We start from the raw sequence: 18311 nt of genomic DNA, 5'->3' as shown, positions 1-18311 counted from the left end.
GGCGCGGTATAGCTCGGCCAGGCTCGCGTTTATCCGAAAATTGTCGGTCCGATGTTCCGCGCCAAAGGAAATGAGCCGCGCAATTAAATAGCGTTTCAACGAGTGTGCGGTTCGGCGAGCCATAAAGCATACGTTTTTTGGTGTTTTATTTATTTTGATGTTATTTTAATAATATTCTTAATATTTTAATAATTTATAATCATGGAATGGTCAAATGATGAGGTTATAAAGTTTTTGCAACTATATGAATCACATCCACAAATTTGGAATCTACGCCATCCAGATCATAAAAATAGGAATACCTATAGTTCACGATGCGTGGAAAGAAATAGAAAACCAATTAAGGTTAGATAAATTTTTGATTTTTTAATAATATTTTTAAATAAAATATATGTTTTGTAGGGTGAGGTTGGCAATACCACCATCCTACACCTCCGACGCAGCACTGTGTGTGTGTGTGTGTGAGTAGTTTTGTTACGTCTTTTTTTTCTTCGTATGTACGTATAGCACATATGAACTTTTTTTTTACCTATGTATTATGTTTTAATATTCTAATGTCAAATAAAGTTTTCTTTTATATCTTATGAATTTGATTTATGCTAATTAATAATGGGTCGGCGTAAAAGTAACGCCGCCTACAGTTTTTAAATATTGATTTTTGTATTTTTGTAATTTTAGTGTCAAAATTGATATTACAGAAATAATAAAAAAAAAAAGATTCTCTTATGGCTACTTATAGAAAACATTTAAGCAAAGTTAAATCAAGTAAGGGTACTGGAAGTGAAGCCAAAGACGTTTTTAAATCCGATTGGTTTGCCTATGATGCAATGGCATTTCTGCACGGGATTTACACTCCAAAAAAAACAATTTTAACAGAGATAAGTTTAATCGGTTATATTTTATTTAATTATATGTATTTTATGATTTGGATACAAATATACAATACAACTCTATCATACATTATGTGGGCAGTAGCCAAAAAGTACTCATATTATTTAATTAATATATATTTATTTATTATTTTTTACTATGATATATTTCAATAATTATATTTTTTTAATACATTTTAGTGTTTATAATTTGGATTTAATTATTAGTTGTAATAAAGCGTCTTTTTTTTCGTCTCTTAGAGGAAAACTCGTAAATACGGCCCTGTACACGTAATTATTATTTAATATGTTAAAAATACCAATGGCCAATGTAGGAAATATACTTAAAGTAATCATTCACGTTGCTCTAGTCGCCGATTTATAAATGTAATAACCGGTGTTGACATGTATTCTACCAATCATGAACCAAATGTTAATTTTAGTTGTTAATAGTTTTTATGTTATTTTTGTTCATTTAAAGTATGGGTATTTATGTTTTAAAATATTATACGATATAGCTGTGAAAAATAAATATGAATGACCCGAAATAAACTACTATATCATCTATATAATTTTAAAAGTAGCATCTAAAAATAAAAGAGAAATTAATAAAAATAAAATAATTTCAATGAAATAATTATTTATGTATTTACCACAAATATTTTTAAGTTTTAGTTTGGTTTAAAAAACGAATACTTGTATTATTTTAGAATGTTAAACTTATTTTATTAATGCTGTTTTTATTAGTGTGTATAATTTTCTTGCCATTCCACTGTTCCACTTGTCAAAAAATATTCAGCTAACTAATCTCCATTTTTGCTTCAAGACTAGACTTACTTGGTACTCTTTGTAATGGAAGCATAGATTTGGTACAATTTTGTTCAGACCTTTAAGAGCCTGGAATTACAATTCCATCCTTATTTTCGGTATCGAAAATTCCAGGTGGTGTGTATATAGAATTTGATGATCTGCTTTTTCTTAAGAAATTATGTAACAATACACAAGTCATTGTGACATCTCTAACTTCTTCCGGTTCTAAAAGTATAGGTCCTCTAAATACACGGAATACCGAGGTCATAATTCCAAAGACGTTATCAACTACTCGGCGTGCTCGAGGAAGCCGGTAATTAAAAATTCTTTTGTAATTTCCATTTTCATGTACTCAGGAGTGCATAGGTTTCATAAGGTTTCATTATGTTCTTACTTAGAGCAAAAGCTCCATCTGTCACAAATACATATGGTAATAAAACATTTGTATTAGGTAGTATTCCTTCTTGTGGTATTAATAATTCATTTGTCTTCAGTTTTTTAAAAAATGGCGTGTTCCGAAGTACGCCACCATCGCTGATTCTGCATTGACAGCCGATATCAACATAAATAAAATCATAATTTGAGTTCACGACAGCCATAAGTACAATGCTAAAAATTTCCTTGTAATTATAGTATTCAGAACCTAACCTGCCCCGAGGCAGTTGCGGAAATTCCATTTTTCGTAAAAATCTGCTACTATATTTTTCCAATCATTATCATTGTTTGGCAACTAAAAAAACAATGGTTAATTTTCATTACGTTGCGTTTTTATTTTTAAATTTTTTTCAAACTAATAACATATTTACTACATTATACTATTATATATTATTTGTAAAATTATGACTATACAATCTACCTACGTTAAAAATTTTAAATATAAATACAAATAACTTATTATCTAGTGATTTTTAGTAGAGTATTGTAATTTATCATTCAAACATACGTATTTGAAATACATTTTGTATTTTTTATTATATTTAATTCATCAGTTGTTTGATAAAATTGTTTAAAAACACATAGAATATAATAAAATAGATAATACGTATTATGTTGATGTTTTTAAATTTTATTTTAATAATAAAAAACCATATATTTTATTACTTTTATCAGTTTGAAAATTTGGTGGATGATGACAACATGACTGCAAATTGTCAATTACACGACACAACTGATTGGGACTTTAAATTTAAGAGCCTATCTCCATCGTCCAGTAAAATTAGTAAAAAAAGAAAATCAAATGATAAAGTGGAAGTGATTGAGAACAAGATAGATGAAGCATTTAAAATTTTAAAACAAATTACACAAACTCCGGCCAAAAATAAGTGTACACTTTTTACCGATTTACTTTGCACTAAATTAAAAACTTTAAATAAATACAAACAAGACATTGCAATGATGGAGATTGACAATCTTATGTTTCGGTTAGAACATTCAGATAACCAAATGGTACAGCCTCAATCACCCTATTATCAATTTCCAACTACTAATATCCCGACATATTCTCAACAGTTACACCATGATAATTATTCAAAAGCATCATCATCATCATCATTTTTTCAGCCACAACCATCACCAGAGTACATATCTCCTACGCCATCTACATATTACCATCAACATTTTCAACAATTTCAAAAACCAACACCAACAACATTACAACACAGTAATGTAAGAGAAAAAAAGTTTTGATCAAGATACTAATTTTGATTCACCCTACTAAAATAACAATATTATAAATGCAATTTAGTACCTATAGGCATTGATACATAGATAGTCTAAGACCCAAGTGATAGGAAAAATGGTTAACGCTTTATAAAGTGAAATGGGAACCAGAATTGTAGTAGTGTGAGAGCAATGCCAATAGGTTGCGCTGTTAGTAATTTGTTCTACCATAAAAATGTTTTGTCTTACCAAGACCAAAATGTTGATCACCTATCTGTTATTAATGTTATTACTATCATTTAAATAATTCAATCTGCAACAACGGTCAACCAGTGCCGTAGATAGATACTTGTGTGCCCCGGTGCAAATTGGTGTAGGTGCCCCATAAATAGTGTACACCATTTATAGTGTACCATGTATTAGAATAAATATATGAAGACAAACTAATTTACACAAGTTTTATATAATTTAATGTAATATCAAAGAATTTTAATAAGTTAACATCTAAAACGTTATAAGATATATTATAACAATAACTACATTATATATTTATATTAGGTATTGATTATTTAAAATTAATAGATCACTTATGATAATAATTATATTACATTCGTATACTATACTCACATAGAAAATTAAAACAAAATGCATGCGCTACTATTTTATAAAAACTAGTATAGGTTATAGGTACATATAATTTAAATTTTATTTTGTACAAATTTAAAAAAAAAAAATGTAGTTACACATTATTAATAATTATAGGTTTGATGACTTTTATTTTAATTTAGCTTTGTAAATAATAATAATAGTAATAATAAAAAATTATCTTAATTATATTTTTTATAAGTCAGAAATTAGTTTTATCAATACTAATTGTATTACCTACCTAATTTGAATATTAGTGTTAGATTTTAAAATTTTTTTTTCTTGCTTTTTGATTTGCGAAATTGTTAATTATTTGGTCAATATGTAGTTCTTCGGTGCGCTCTCTTTCTATATTTAAAATTGAAATTTTATTGAGTCTTTCTTGAGAAATCGTATTTCTTAAATAATTCTTCACATGTTTCAATTTAGAAAATGATCGTTCGGCTGAAGCGACAGTTACAGGTATAGTTAAAAATATCGAGCATGCAGTAATAATATCTGGAAAGCTACTTGAAAGATCATTTTCTTTTATGTAATTTACCATACTAAGGATATTAGGCAATTCAATTTGATTAATAATTGATTTAAAAGACAATACTTGTCGAGTAAAATCAGAACTAATGTCAATGTCATATTTTACAGCAAAATCATAAGATGCTTTTATGATATCAGCTTCATTGTTTTCTTTTAATGAAGAAGGATTTAAAAAACTAAACGTACTTGCAACTTCATATAATCCTTCAAATCGTCTACATATTTGAAATAAAACTGTGTCAATAATTGAAAAAAAAACTTGACTTTAAAATTATCTTTTGTTGTATTTAAACGTCTATCTCCATCTACTTCATTGAAATAATATTTAGCAAATGCCTGTCGCTTAGTTTTAAAATCTGTAGGTATATTCCATTTTGAACATATTAGTTCTGCTGTATTTAAAATATCTTTAAAATTATTTCTAAGATTCGAAATTAACTGATAAGCTTGATCTAGAAAAGTACAAGCACTTTGAATATTCATTTTTTGAGATTGTAACATTTTTGATACACATTGAGTAGACCTTAAAATATTTTCCTATAGACATATCATAAGAACAAATTCAAAAGACTCCATTGAATTTTTTAAGGATTTACTTACAATTTTTTCTTCTGACTTATGACTAGTTAAAAAAATCATTGAAAGTGATTTTAAAACATCTACAAATCTTTCTTTAAGAGCAAATAACGATTTATGTCGAGCTTCCCAACGTGTTGGACAAAGTTTTTTAAGTGTTTTTTTACGAATATCATTGGTTTCATTTCCAAAAGCTAAAAGTGCCCAACGAGGTGCACTTGAGCTGAAAAAATTAAATTTAGATTGTATTGTTTCAAAAAATCGTAGAGCATCTGAAGAACTTTTAGCGGCATCACATATTACCAGATTCAAATTGTGAGCACAACAATGAACATATGTGGCGTTTGGAGCTTTATCAATAATTCGTTTCTGAACTCCTGAATACATACCCTTCATGACACTGGCCCCATCATACCCTTGCCCTTTGCATTTTTTTATATCTAAATTGGTATCAGAAAGAACTTTATAAATTAGGTTTTCGTATTCTTGTGCTCCATGTTGGTCTATTTTGTAAAATCCTATGAATGATTCTTTAACTTGCAAAACATGCTTTTCATGATCAATTATAACATATCTAATTATGATGCTAACTTGATCTACTTTGGTAATGTCCTGTGTAGAATCCATAATTATTGAAAATCCAGAACTGCAAGTTGATATTTCGTTGCAAATAATTTGTCTTACATTTGAAGCTAGAATTTCTATTAATTCGTTTTGAATAGTAGGGCTCAAATATTTAATTGTCAAATACTGATTTTAAAATAGGATCAAATTCAGCTACTAATTTCACAGTTCTAAGAAAATTTCCTTCAGAATATTGTTTTTCTTCATTGCCTCTTAGAGCAGTATTTCCTGCAGTTAAAGTCAGTATTATTTTAACTATGCGCGTCAATATATCTCTCCAAAATTTCACTTCTTTTGATATTTGTGTTTCAAATTCTTTGTTGATAGTTAAATTTTTTGTCCACATTGTTCTAACTTTTATAGCATTCAAATGTGACAGTGAAGATTCGTGAATATTTATTTTCTGAGAGAGATGTTGCCAGTCATTTATTCCTTCTACCCATTCTTTTTTAAGATTACAATTATTTTTACCAGAAAAAATCCAGCAAGTTTCACAGTAAACCATATCCCAAATTACGAAATAACAAAGCCACGGTCTAGGAATAAGTGTACCATTTTTTAACTTCACGTAGTAATATATTTTTGAAAATTTTCTTTTCGAGTCATTAAGAGGAAAATCTATTTCTGGCTTACAAGGCCCATACTTCAGAATTTCACGTTTTAATTTATCGCTTATACAATTTTTAAACATTCCTCGGTCGGTTGGAAATCTTTCCGATAAATCGAGTTCTGTAATTTCATATTTTTAAATTATAGTATAAGGTTTAAGTCAGTATAAATTAGATAATTTTGTTGGTTATTTTATTCAAAGAAAAATAGCAATTAAAAAAGTCGAAAGAGCATTAAATTAAAAAAATTAACACTCACCACAGTCATCGTTTTTTTCAGTAAATTCGGTGGTGTCAAATTCTTTAGTCGATTTTTCATCAGAGGGGAAACAATTGTTCAAATGTTCAGTAAAAACTACATAAATGTTACAAATAAATAAAAATGGTTCTCAGGCATGCCCACAGAGAAGTAGTTCAGATGCAAAATACTTTTAGTAAAAGTATTTAGAAAGTTAACTTACCCGGGGGAGTAGTACTTTCAATAATTTCATATTCATCAGTTGACTTATAAGTTTCAGTATTAAAACTGAGCAACCCTCCTGTCTTGTTTTCTGTGTGTGCGTCATTTGATATTAAATCTGTGGTCGAATTTTTATCAGAGTGAACAAATTTGTCCATATGTTCAGGTAAAACTACATAAATAAATACGTATATTGGAAATAAATAATAATTAATATTTATAAAAATTCTTCATATTATAATACATTACTTGTAAAAATAATAATAATAATAATAATAAATAATAGTGAAAAAGACTAGAAAAATAAATACTGAGAAAAGGCCGAACATTATTTTTGTTATTATAAATAACTTAGTATTATTTTACAATGTACCTAAATATGTAATAATGATTCACTGAATTGTTTTACTAAAAAAAATTGTATTATTTTACCTATGCATCTTTCATATTTATTTATAAAATATAATAATTTAATACATACCGTTAGTTGGCAATCCACTTGTTTTTGTAAAAAAACCACTTATTTTAGTGAGCTTTGAAATATGTTCTTCCTGTTGTATTTTTTTTTTTTCATTTTTCATATCCACTCAGTTGTTTTTTTGAAGACATTTTTAATTTGAATAAAAATAAATGATACTCGTACACTAGAGCTAGGCTGTATATTCCACGCGTATTAAGGAATGAATGACAACGACGCGTAGTCGACAAATTACAAATGTTATGTTTATCTGATCGGTTATAGACATACTGTTCAACACAACAATCTATAAAGACACGTTTTTAAATAGGTAATCGCGATAACGTGAGCCGAAACTAATGGAGTTGCTCGCAAGCCAGAAATATCATAAGTTTCCGCGAACTCGCGTCTCATGCTAACGACACTATAGGTAATGTAGTTACATATTATGAACTATTACCGTCTATGCGTCTATCAACATAATAAATTAAAAGGCCTTTATTCATCATCTCACAATAGTATTTAATATAATTTTATAAGATAATTTTCTTTTTTCTTTGTTGTATATTTTAGGTCACATTATCACATAATCGGTAAGGGCGTAGGGCCCTTTCAAGATCAAGTGCCCCGGTGCATTGCACCGCCTGCACCAGCGGTTTCTACGGCACTGCGGTCAACATCAACAACACCTACAACGTGTCAACGTTATTATATTTTGTTTTTTGTCTGTGTTTAATATTATAATTAAATTTTTTAAATGTCCCGTGCTTGTGGTACTAAGTGTTCGTATGTGAACTGTGGTAAAAGTGCTCGTTCTGTCTTGGATCTTAAACTCTGCCGTTTTTCAAAAGATGTAAGTTTATCAAAACAATGGATATTAAACTGTAGTAAGAAATAAGAATACTAATAAAATTAATGAATATAATATTTATATGTATAATTTATAATATAAATATATTTTATATTATATATTATTTAATTTGCTAAAATAATAGGTATTAAGTAGTTTTTAATTAAATTGCATTACATACAAATACCTACATGTATTCATTTTGTTTTGTAATTTTATGAGTACCTACCTACTGACTTACCTATAGCGGTTTTTTATTTTTATCATATTAAACTCAACTTATATAAGCTAGGATCGTATGTAACTGTATAATATTACATTTATGTATTCGATTTTTCATATTGTATACCTACTTAACTTTGGTCAAAACCTAGTATGTACTTAACTATTTTATTAATACAAAATACAAGTATAATATTTATGATACGAATAAAAAATAAAATATTGTTTTTTTTTACATATCTAGTTGTAAGTTAAAAATATGTATTTAATTTTTTAGGGATCACTGATTTATTACACCTTGATGAAACTGATTTATACAAAAAAACGAATTTGTGAGCACCATTTTGTAGAAAACGATTTTACAAGTTCTAATAAACAAAATTTAAAAAGGTCTTCAATACCACAAATGTTCACTGCAATAGAAGATAACAATTTACATGTTACTTTATCAACCAAAACGTACAAAAAAAAAAACCAAATTGTTCTTAATCAACTCCATGTGTTATTGTCACAAAAAGAAAACGTTCATCATCAACAAATTGTTCACCATCTAAAATGACATCCAGCCCAAAAGAAACTATCTATGTTGTAACACCTACTACATCTCATACATTACCACCATCATCTTCAATTGCCAATACTCCGGATATGACACCTATATCTAGAACTCTAATGCACAAAATGATTGATTTTCCATCTTCCATAAAACCAAAAAAAATATTTCCTGTGACAACTAGTAATACAAGTATTATAAAAAGACTTAAAAAGTCATTGCTCATCAAAAGTAACTTTTAATGTCAAAAAGAGTCATAATATTCAAATTAAAAAAAATCTGACTTTATTAATTTATTGAAATTTCCATCAGAAAATGCAAAAACTTTGGTTAAAATGCAAATATCACGTAAAAAGACAAGTACAAAGTCATGGTCTCAGAAAGAAAAGCAATTGGCTCTGAGTATTTTTTATAAATCTTCTTCAGCATATAAGTTTTTATATTTTTCAAAACAAATTAATTTATACCTGGACTCACTTCGATTAAGAGTTGGATTGGAAATTTGAAATGTCTACCTGGCCTTAACACTGCTTTGTTTAAGCAGTTGAAAACTATAATTGATGCTATGAGTAGTCGGGAAAAATATTGCACATTAGTCTTCGATGAGATGAAAATAAAGAATTTCTTGAATACAATAAACATTTAGATCTAATTTGAGGGTATGAAGACTTAGGTTCCAAAGGCAAAACTAAACAACTTGCTGGGCAAGCTATGGTGTTCATGATTAGAGGTCTATATTCATCATGGAAGTTGCCTATCGCATATTTTCTACCTTCTACATCAGTAAAGCACATCATGTTGGCTGATTTAATAAAAGAAGTACTAGAACGTTTGTTTCAATGTGGTCTTGTAGTCAAAGCTATTGTATGTGAACAAGGTGTTAGTAATGTTGTTGCATTTAAGGATTTAAAGATGACAAAGGATAAACCATATTTTTATATTGGTGATAATAAAGTTTATTCCATATTTGATGTGCCACATTTATTTAAGAATTTCAGAAATCATTTTATAAGAAATAACTTTGTATGCGCGCCAGTAAGGCTCATTTCACACTACACGGTTTTGACCGTACGGCAAAAAACCGGACGGCGACATTTTGTTAGAGGCGCTAATAAGAGCATATACGCTTTCATATTATACGGTCACGGCAAAATGCCGGCGCCGCGCCATGCAGCAACCGTCTACTGCCACTACAGTAAACGGCAGCCGGACGGCGCGATAAGCTTAGTGGCGTACGTGACCAAATGCACGTTTTCATATTATACGATTTTATTCGTGCGGCAGAGTTCGATTAGCCACTTCGAGACACGATTACTTATGATTAACAAATTACTTAATTACTTGTGATTTAACTTACAATATATTATCTAAATAATGGCGGAATTCAATGTAGAATTTTTAATTACTCTCGGGCAAGAGAGACCAGTGTTGTGGGACAAAGGTTTAGAATTGTACAAAGATAGGAATGCTACAAAAAAATGCCTGGTGAGAAGTTTTAATAGAACTTAACCTGGAATTTGATGCTCTTGATGACAAGGAAAAAAATTTGTTTGGTAAGTATATTTTTAATAATACTACAATAATAAAATATTATTTAAAATATAAATTCTTAGTTTATCAAAAAAATTGAAATACCGATATAAATTAGTTCATTTTTTATTCATATTCACGGGAATTTCAAAGTTTATATTTTCGACATTTGCCATGGTAAACTTCCGACGTCAGAAACAAAATATTTACACAATGTATTTCTTATATTATTTGGCGTAAGGCCTCCTCTTACGTTACTTTCATCAGATATATCTGAAAAACCTGTGATTGACATTGTATCCAAATCGTTATATCCATCCCTCTCAAGTACAAAATTATGTAAAACAATGCAAGCATTTACAATTTTGACAGCAAATTCTGGTTGTACATTAATTGGTCGATGAAATATCCGCCACTTATTTGTGAGGATCCCAAAAGAGCATTCAACAAATCTTCTTGCTCTAGATAGTCTATAGTTAAAAATTCTTTTATCAACTGTCAGATGTGTTCCACCAAAAGGTCTCAGTAAATGTTTGTGTAAACCAAATGCTTCGTCTCCAATGAAGAAGTAAGGTAGTTTTGGACTGTCTATTCCGGGCAAAGATTTTGCTTCTGGCAATTGTTGTTCATTATTTTCTATTGACTTCCACAAAGTAGACTTCTTAAACACTGACGAATCGCAGTGTTTACCGTAACTTCCAACGTCAATGTACACAAATCGATATTTGGAATCTGCAACTGCCACGAGGACTATAGAATTATATCCTTTATAATTAAAATACATTGACCCACTGTTAAGTGGGCAAGTTAAACGGATATGTTTCCCATCGACGGCTCCTAGGCAGTTCGGGAAATTAGCTCTATTCTCAAATCCGGAAGCAATTAACTCCCATATTTCTTTCGTTGGTGTTGGAATACAATCCTCTCTCATTAGGCACCAAATTGCTGTACATACTTCTTCTACTATTTTAATTGCCGTTGAAATTCCAATTCTATAACTGAAATGTAAATCGGTGAATGTACAACCACTTGCAAGATACCTAGAAAAAATTTAAATTATGAATAGCATATACAATTATTTTTAGATTCTAAACAGAGTAATAGATGTATTGACTTTACAATAAGGTGGGTGCTTTATTTATTTATTTTTGTGTCTGTCATCACATTTTGAAGCAGTAAATTTTTTTCAGGATTGCCAATATTCTTTTTTTGAATATTTGATTAATATGTTTTCTTTCAGGTCAAGGAGTTCTTAAAAGATGGACTAATCTTCGCGATTCATTTTCAAATTATTTTAAAAAAGACAAAGAATGCAAGAGAAGTGGTTCAGGAGCAAAAAAAATTAAGAAATATGTATACTTTGATCAATTGCAGTTTTTAAAAAAAATTTATGTTGAGCGACCGACTTCGAATAGCCTGGAACCGGAACCGAGAACGATCCACAGAATGAAGAAGATGACACAGAGCCTCAACTGCAAGCTTCAGATAATGTTTCAGATATGTCTAGGGAAAAAACAAGTAATCCACAAAAAGGAAGGAAAAATAAAAGTCAGAACGAAATTGATTTGAGAATCATAAAATTACTTGAAGAAAAGGATCAACCTTGTAATAAAATGGCTTTTTGCAAAGTCTCTTGCCTCACCTGCAACAGTTTGATAATCAGGACTATTTACGAGATTTCAAATGGGTGTTTTGAAAGTTATTGAAAATATCAATGAAAGTAAGAAAGAAAAACATCTAGCTACATCTTCTTATTTCCCACCTCATCAGCAACTTTATGTAAATACATCAAATCCTACTCAATATCATCCTCGACTATTGTTCAACACTCCCAACCACTCCAATGTTTTCTTATCTCAGCCATATTCAACTGGAAATCAGCAAATTCCACCATGCAATAAACAACTGACTCCTGTTACTACCAACCACGAGGTCTCTTACACAGAACTTGAACAGATTAGCCCTTCTGTAAATTCAGTAGCATCCTCATTAACAGAAAGCATCGATTTCAGTACATTTTAGGAGATTACATTTTTTTTTAAATTGACATGTAAAAAAACATCGTAACAGTCAAACTTTGTTCTTTTATTTTCTATTGTTATTATTTTATAAAGTATTATCAGTTATATTATTATAATAAAGGTGCGATTTTTTTTTCTCTTAAATTGTTTTTTATTTTATTTTCTAGCGTAATTTATATAAGTATTATCAGGTAACGGTATAGTAATATTAAGTTAATTAATTACTAACCTCAATGTAATCGATATCATCTCAACTGGTTGTATACAATTTCTAAATTGCGTGTTTTCACGTTGAAGCTTAGGCTTGAGTTTTTCATGTAATACATCAAAAGAAGCACATGACATACGGAAATAATTAAAAAACTTATTTTCATCATTTCGTAAGTCATTAAATAATGTATAAAATAATCCCACTTCCTCTCTTCTAGAATTAATAGGATATACCCAAAAAACACGATTTTTCTGTTGTCTTTTGCGGCGACGATTGTATAAATATAGTGCAATAATTTGTTTGTCGTTCATTATAACAACGCGCGACTTGAGTGTTCTCATGAAACTAAAACTGTGAAAAAGTATACTAAGCACAGGAACCCTGCATATATCGTGTTTTACCGTACGATTAAAACCGTATAATGTGTAATTAGCCATTGATCCGGTTTATGCCGTCCGGTTTTTTGCCGTACGGTCAAAACCGTGTAGTGTGAAACGAGCCTAACGTGCCCTATGTTTCGCACTGGCTCACGAGTCAGTTACAGGGGTAAAGGCTAGGCAACTTAATGTTGCTGGACTTCACCTGGCTCAGGTAGGCCGTACAAGACAACGGCGACGACAACAGAGAGGAAACAAACAACCTAAACACAAAGGGAAGCAGGAAAAAGAGTTTATTTTAACAGGGGGGAGTTCCCGGTGATCGGAATCGGTCTGGTGCAATGATCACCGAGATTACATTAATCGGGCTAATTCTTAAAATAAGTATTTAAAACTATGATAATGACGATTATGATGAACTGGAGCTGAATATGACTGATGGAAGTGGATCGGACTCGATGACTTGGGCGGCCTCTCACACACCACGGCGGATGCTGGCGGTCTTACGCAGATTGAATGTGACACAAATCTCGACCTCAGGCGATGACAGAGTTCGTGCACAAGTACACAAGATAGTACAAGAAATTATATATAAATAAATGAACTCCCGTTGGTGGATGGTGGTGATTTATTGTAATAATAAAAGAACCACAATAATATATAATAATAGGAATAATAATCTCAGTTTAGTATTTCCGGTCGCAATGACACGTCCGACGCAATTATTAATAAAATACTGGCGCAATAGTAAAAAAAAAATTATAGAATAAGATATGTCGCTGTATTGGCAACAACGAACAAAAAACAAAAAAAAAACTGATGCATAGTTGCTTCAATAGCAAAATAATTAATTATGACCACAAAAAAAAAATGGTTGAATATATGTATAACAAAAAATTTGTATAAAAAAAAAAAAAAATGTTCGAACGAGCAATAATAATATGAATGTTAATAAAAGGGCGTTGGCCGCTAAAACACAACAACATTCGAAAATAAAATACACACAATGATAATACAATACAGTGAGGCATAAGGCCGAATAATAATTACTTACAAAACATTAAATAGAAAAAAAAAAACAATAAGACACATAATTAAGGTATAATTGATTACGGACTAAGAGGTGGATGGAGGGAACGGGAAAGATAACACTGGTTGTCGTCGCGCGAAGTCCCGTGCCACCACACATGGCGCGCTTTGGCGCGAACATCACCGCCCACTTTGAAGGAATCCCTTCAAGAGAGTGGAAGTGGGCAAAGCTTGACAGCTGGGCGTTTTAACTGTTCAGAAGTTGTGTCGACAGTGGCCACTCTGGAGATTCCGTCTGAACCAGGATGAAGTTCACGAATTCTTCCAGTTCGCCAACTAAGTAGATGTGTTGCTTCTTTGATTAGAACAAGTTCACCGATTTGAAGATCTTGATTTGGTGCAAACCATTTTTTCGGGACTTGGAGGCTGCTAAGATACTCGTTCTTCCATCGGGACCAAAAATATCGATGTAAATCTGTAATTAATTGCCATCGTTGGTACTTTGACATCGGGACCGTGATTAGATTTGGATCCGGTAAAGACGTTGAAGGTTCTAACGTCAAAAAATGACTAGGTGTCAAAGCCTCAAAGTCATTTGGGTCGTTGCTGAGTGCACATAATGGGCGAAAGTTTAAGGTAGCTTCAACTTGAGTGAGCAATGTCAGAACCTCCTCACTGGTTAGTTTGTGTGTGCCGATTGATCTAAGAATTAGCGCTTACGTGGATTTAACTCCAGCCTCCCACAGACCACCAAAATGTGGAGATGCTGGAGGATTGAAGTGCCACGTTATATGATGTTTGGCAAGGTGACGATGGACACTATCTGAAACGGGAAAGATAACACTGGTTGTCGTCACGAGAAGTTCCGTGCCACCACACATGGCGCGCATTGACGCGAACAAACTATTTATTTAATGGAAAAGAAGTATCATTCAAAAATCTGAAGGATACTTTTGATATAGAGAAAAAAGCTCTACTATTCGTTCTTTACTGCATATAACTGATGCACATATACATCCAGGATTATTTCAAAAGATGTCATGTAAACTTGCAATGCAATTATTTAGTCATAGAGTAGCTGCTGCTATAAAGACTAGCATTATGACTCAACAATTACAATCTAAAATAGCTTCTTAAACTATAGAAATGATTAAAAAGTTTAATAATTTACTGGATTGTCTGAATAGTAATTCACTTTATAATTCAAATTCTTTTAAATGTGCTTTGTCCGATAAAAATCCACAATAACTTGAATTGTTATATGAAGCTAAGGTTTGGTCTGAATCGCTAGAAAAAATATCTACAGATCCAAAAAAACCACTTAAAGATACCAGACCAGTTTGTTTTGGTGGGATGGTATGGACACTTAATTCGATAATAATTTTATATAAAGAACAATATGATATTAGCTTTAACTATTTACTTACACGAAGACTTAACTCTGATGTTATTGAAAATATGTTTGCACTTTTTCGTCAAAGAGGAGGATATAATTGGTAACTATTTATTTAATATTTCAATGTTAAATATGTTCGTAAATAAATGGTATAATATTTGTTTTTATTTTGTTATAGTAATCCTACTGCAAGAACGTTTAGAAATTTCCATATGCATGTCAAGTGTTATGGGCTACGAGATATACTAATAATATAAATTTATATATAATATACTGTTTTATGAGCTACGAGATATGCTAATATACGTATAATATAATGTGTAATATTGCTATAGGTGTTAGCAATAGTAATATAAATATATATGTGATCTAATAATTATAATGTATACGAAATATTAGATTCATATTTTGTAAAAACATCATAATAAATCAAAATAGTAGTTGTTAGGCGAGGTCGTTTTGCATTTCCAAGAATTGCCAGTAAGGACGATAACATCCTGGAGATTGTTGTTTCAAATGTGAAAACAATTCCAAGAACTAATCTAAATTGGAAGGTTGACGGTTACAACAACAAGAGATTTTCTTGTATATAAGGGAGTCCGGAGACCAACACGGGCAGATGTACCAGAGCTACGAAGACCTGAGCAACTTCACGACACTCAGCCACTTTTTGTAACAGTTACATGTACTTCATTTATATGTTATAAAACATTATTGTATTTAACAGTTGTAAATTTCACTTAAATAACACCCTGAATCTGGATCTGATATTGGCACGCAACACAAGTCTAACTTGATGCAGCCAACTACTCTGTCAAACAGTGAACCGGATGATGATATAAATTTGCTTAGAAGGGATGACAATATGTCAACTGAAAATTGTTCAGATGAAGAATCTGATAGTTACAGTTCCACAATTCAAGCCCTATCATCTATATCAACTATGTCTACAATTGATGTTTCAATATTAGAAGAGTATGAAGCTAAAGTAACACCTGAAAATTGTTCCAACACTTATTTTGCTGGTTACTTGGGAAACAAAAGCTTTAAAAAATTTAAATGTAATAATTGTTCAAATGTGATGATGAAATCTGATGAAGAAAATCAATTAAATGAATAAGAATTTCTTATTTTTTGTAGAAACTATGACTTTAAAACATCTGATATTTTCTTAAAAAGACCAACACATAGCTTTACTCAATTTATTACTTTAGCACAGCAAATTATTAAAAAAAAAAGTTGAAATAATGCCACACAAAAAAAGCATACGACAATTTCTTTTTGATAAAATAAAAAGTGATTTGTCTAATATATGTAAATTTAATGAATCGTGCAGTGACCATTTTAATTATATAATTATTTATTTTATTAATTGTAAACTTCTCAGGGATTTTAATTGGAAACCCAAAAATATTAAAAGCACCAGAGTTGAAAAAAAACAAAAATAAATTATATATTTTTAACTAATGACTAAAAAATATATTATTAGTATGCATTTTATAAAAATAAAAATATATTATAATGATTAATTTATTTTTATTTATTATTTCCTTATTTTCTTTTTCAACTATTAAACAGTTTATATTATTCATGGTTTTAATAACAACGGTTTATTTATTTTTATTTCACTACAAATGAACTATATAGTAATTAAAAGTTTGTTTAGCTGTTATTTTATTACTTTAAATCAATTTATAGGTTGGGCTTATTTTAGATTGTGAGTTATGATTGAAAAGTAGATTAAATTGGTACTTTGGGAGTTAAAAAGTAAAATTTTCTAACACTTCAAAATAGGTGAGTAACATTCTGATGTATAGTAGGACACTTTAATTGATGTATTAAATTTGAATCCAATAAAAAAATAAATAAATAAATAAACAATAACGAATATTTAAAATGCCTAATAATATCATTAATATAAGCGAACTATTTTGAAGATTAAATTATGTAAAGAAAATACCAATCTAAATAACTCATGACATTTTCAAGTTTTATTTAAAATCGTTATCGTTACGTAATTTCGTAAAAATTTAAAATTCAAATGCACTTAAAAATTTTTCCTATATTATGATGCTTCGAGTTTTCTCTATTAAGTTAAAAAGAATTTTTAACCTTCGATATAAACACAAACATTTTTATATTTTTATGGCTTTTCAACTACAAAATAACTTGCAAATTTTCGCGATTTTGACATATTTCGTAATTATTTGAACTTTAGACGCTACACAGACATTTGTTGTCTCTGTCTTATAAATGCGTAGGTAACATAAGCAAATTTACGTTCAGCAGATTAGGTTAAGCTTCTTTAATTTAAAAATTAGAGTTAATTGACCTATAATAAAACTTGATAGTAAGAACATTATCTATGTTCTCTATTTAATTTTTTTTAAGATATTTTAATTTTTAAGTGAATTATGAGCATTTTCAAATATTTAATACTTTTCATACCCACAACAGTCATAACTCACTTAAAAATTAAATTATCTTAAAAAAATTATCTAGAGAACACAGATAAAGTTCTTACCTAAAATTTTGGCAATAGACAAATTCACTCTAAATTTTAAACTAACAAAACTAAACCTAATTTGCTGAACGTGAATTTTCTATGTCGTAAGATATTCTAAACTGAAGGTCCATTTTTGCTTAGAATATTAAATAATATAAAGAATTAATTAACAGGCATATTCAGTAAATAATAATAATAATAATATTCAATATTAATTTATATTTTTGGAATAGATACTTCTTATCGCAGTTTAACAGGTAGATCTTCTGTGTGACACAGCGTACCTTTACCGTCCGTACAGTGGCGCCCAGACAGGTTAGCAAGGGGTGCAACTGCATGTGCTTTCGTGATGGGTAGGTGGGTAGGTGGGTGGA

General features: G+C 30.0%; 2 protein-coding genes and 1 pseudogene across 2 annotated transcripts; 1 reads left to right on the top strand and 2 right to left on the bottom strand.

The window, feature by feature from the left end:
- Nucleotides 1-201: 201 nt before the first annotated feature.
- Nucleotides 202-3365, top strand: LOC112595279 (annotated as a pseudogene).
- A 184-nt stretch (nt 3366-3549) lies between these two features.
- Nucleotides 3550-5720, bottom strand: LOC112595278 (zinc finger MYM-type protein 1-like). Its single transcript, XM_025340419.1, has 4 exons — nt 5118-5720; nt 4811-5054; nt 4525-4751; nt 3550-3612 (listed from the first exon to the last, which is right to left on the bottom strand). Exons 1-4 carry the CDS (start codon nt 5718-5720, stop codon nt 3550-3552), a joined length of 1137 nt encoding a protein of 378 aa, XP_025196204.1.
- A 109-nt stretch (nt 5721-5829) lies between these two features.
- On the bottom strand, nt 5830-7366 carry LOC112595277 (zinc finger MYM-type protein 5-like). Its single transcript, XM_025340418.1, has 4 exons — nt 7267-7366; nt 6787-6957; nt 6585-6680; nt 5830-6446 (listed from the first exon to the last, which is right to left on the bottom strand). Exons 1-4 carry the CDS (start codon nt 7364-7366, stop codon nt 5830-5832), a joined length of 984 nt encoding a protein of 327 aa, XP_025196203.1.
- Between the last annotated feature and the right edge of the window lie 10945 nt (nt 7367-18311).

The sequence above is a fragment of the Melanaphis sacchari genome, unplaced genomic scaffold, assembly GCF_002803265.2.
Source record: "Melanaphis sacchari strain LSU unplaced genomic scaffold, SCAv2.0 Contig267_pilon_pilon, whole genome shotgun sequence".
Taxonomy (NCBI): Eukaryota; Metazoa; Arthropoda; class Insecta; order Hemiptera; family Aphididae; genus Melanaphis; species Melanaphis sacchari.
This window is presented reverse-complemented; position numbering and strand designations above follow the sequence as displayed.

Coding starts and splice junctions, on each gene's coding strand:
- LOC112595277 (XM_025340418.1), bottom strand. CDS start 7,366: ATGAAAAATGAAAAAAAAAAAATACAACAGGAAGAACATATTTCAAAG. Junction 6,958..7,266: donor AAGTGGATTGCCAACTAACG/GTATGTATTAAA, acceptor TTATTTATGTAG/TTTTACCTGAACATATGGAC. Junction 6,681..6,786: donor TGAAAGTACTACTCCCCCGG/GTAAGTTAACTT, acceptor ACATTTATGTAG/TTTTTACTGAACATTTGAAC.
- LOC112595278 (XM_025340419.1), bottom strand. CDS start 5,720: ATGGATTCTACACAGGACATTACCAAAGTAGATCAAGTTAGCATCATA. Junction 4,752..4,810: donor TGAAGTAGATGGAGATAGAC/GTTTAAATACAA, acceptor TTATTGACACAG/TTTTATTTCAAATATGTAGA. Junction 3,613..4,524: donor TGCCTAATATCCTTAGTATG/GTAAATTACATA, acceptor CATTAATAACAG/ATAGGTGATCAACATTTTGG.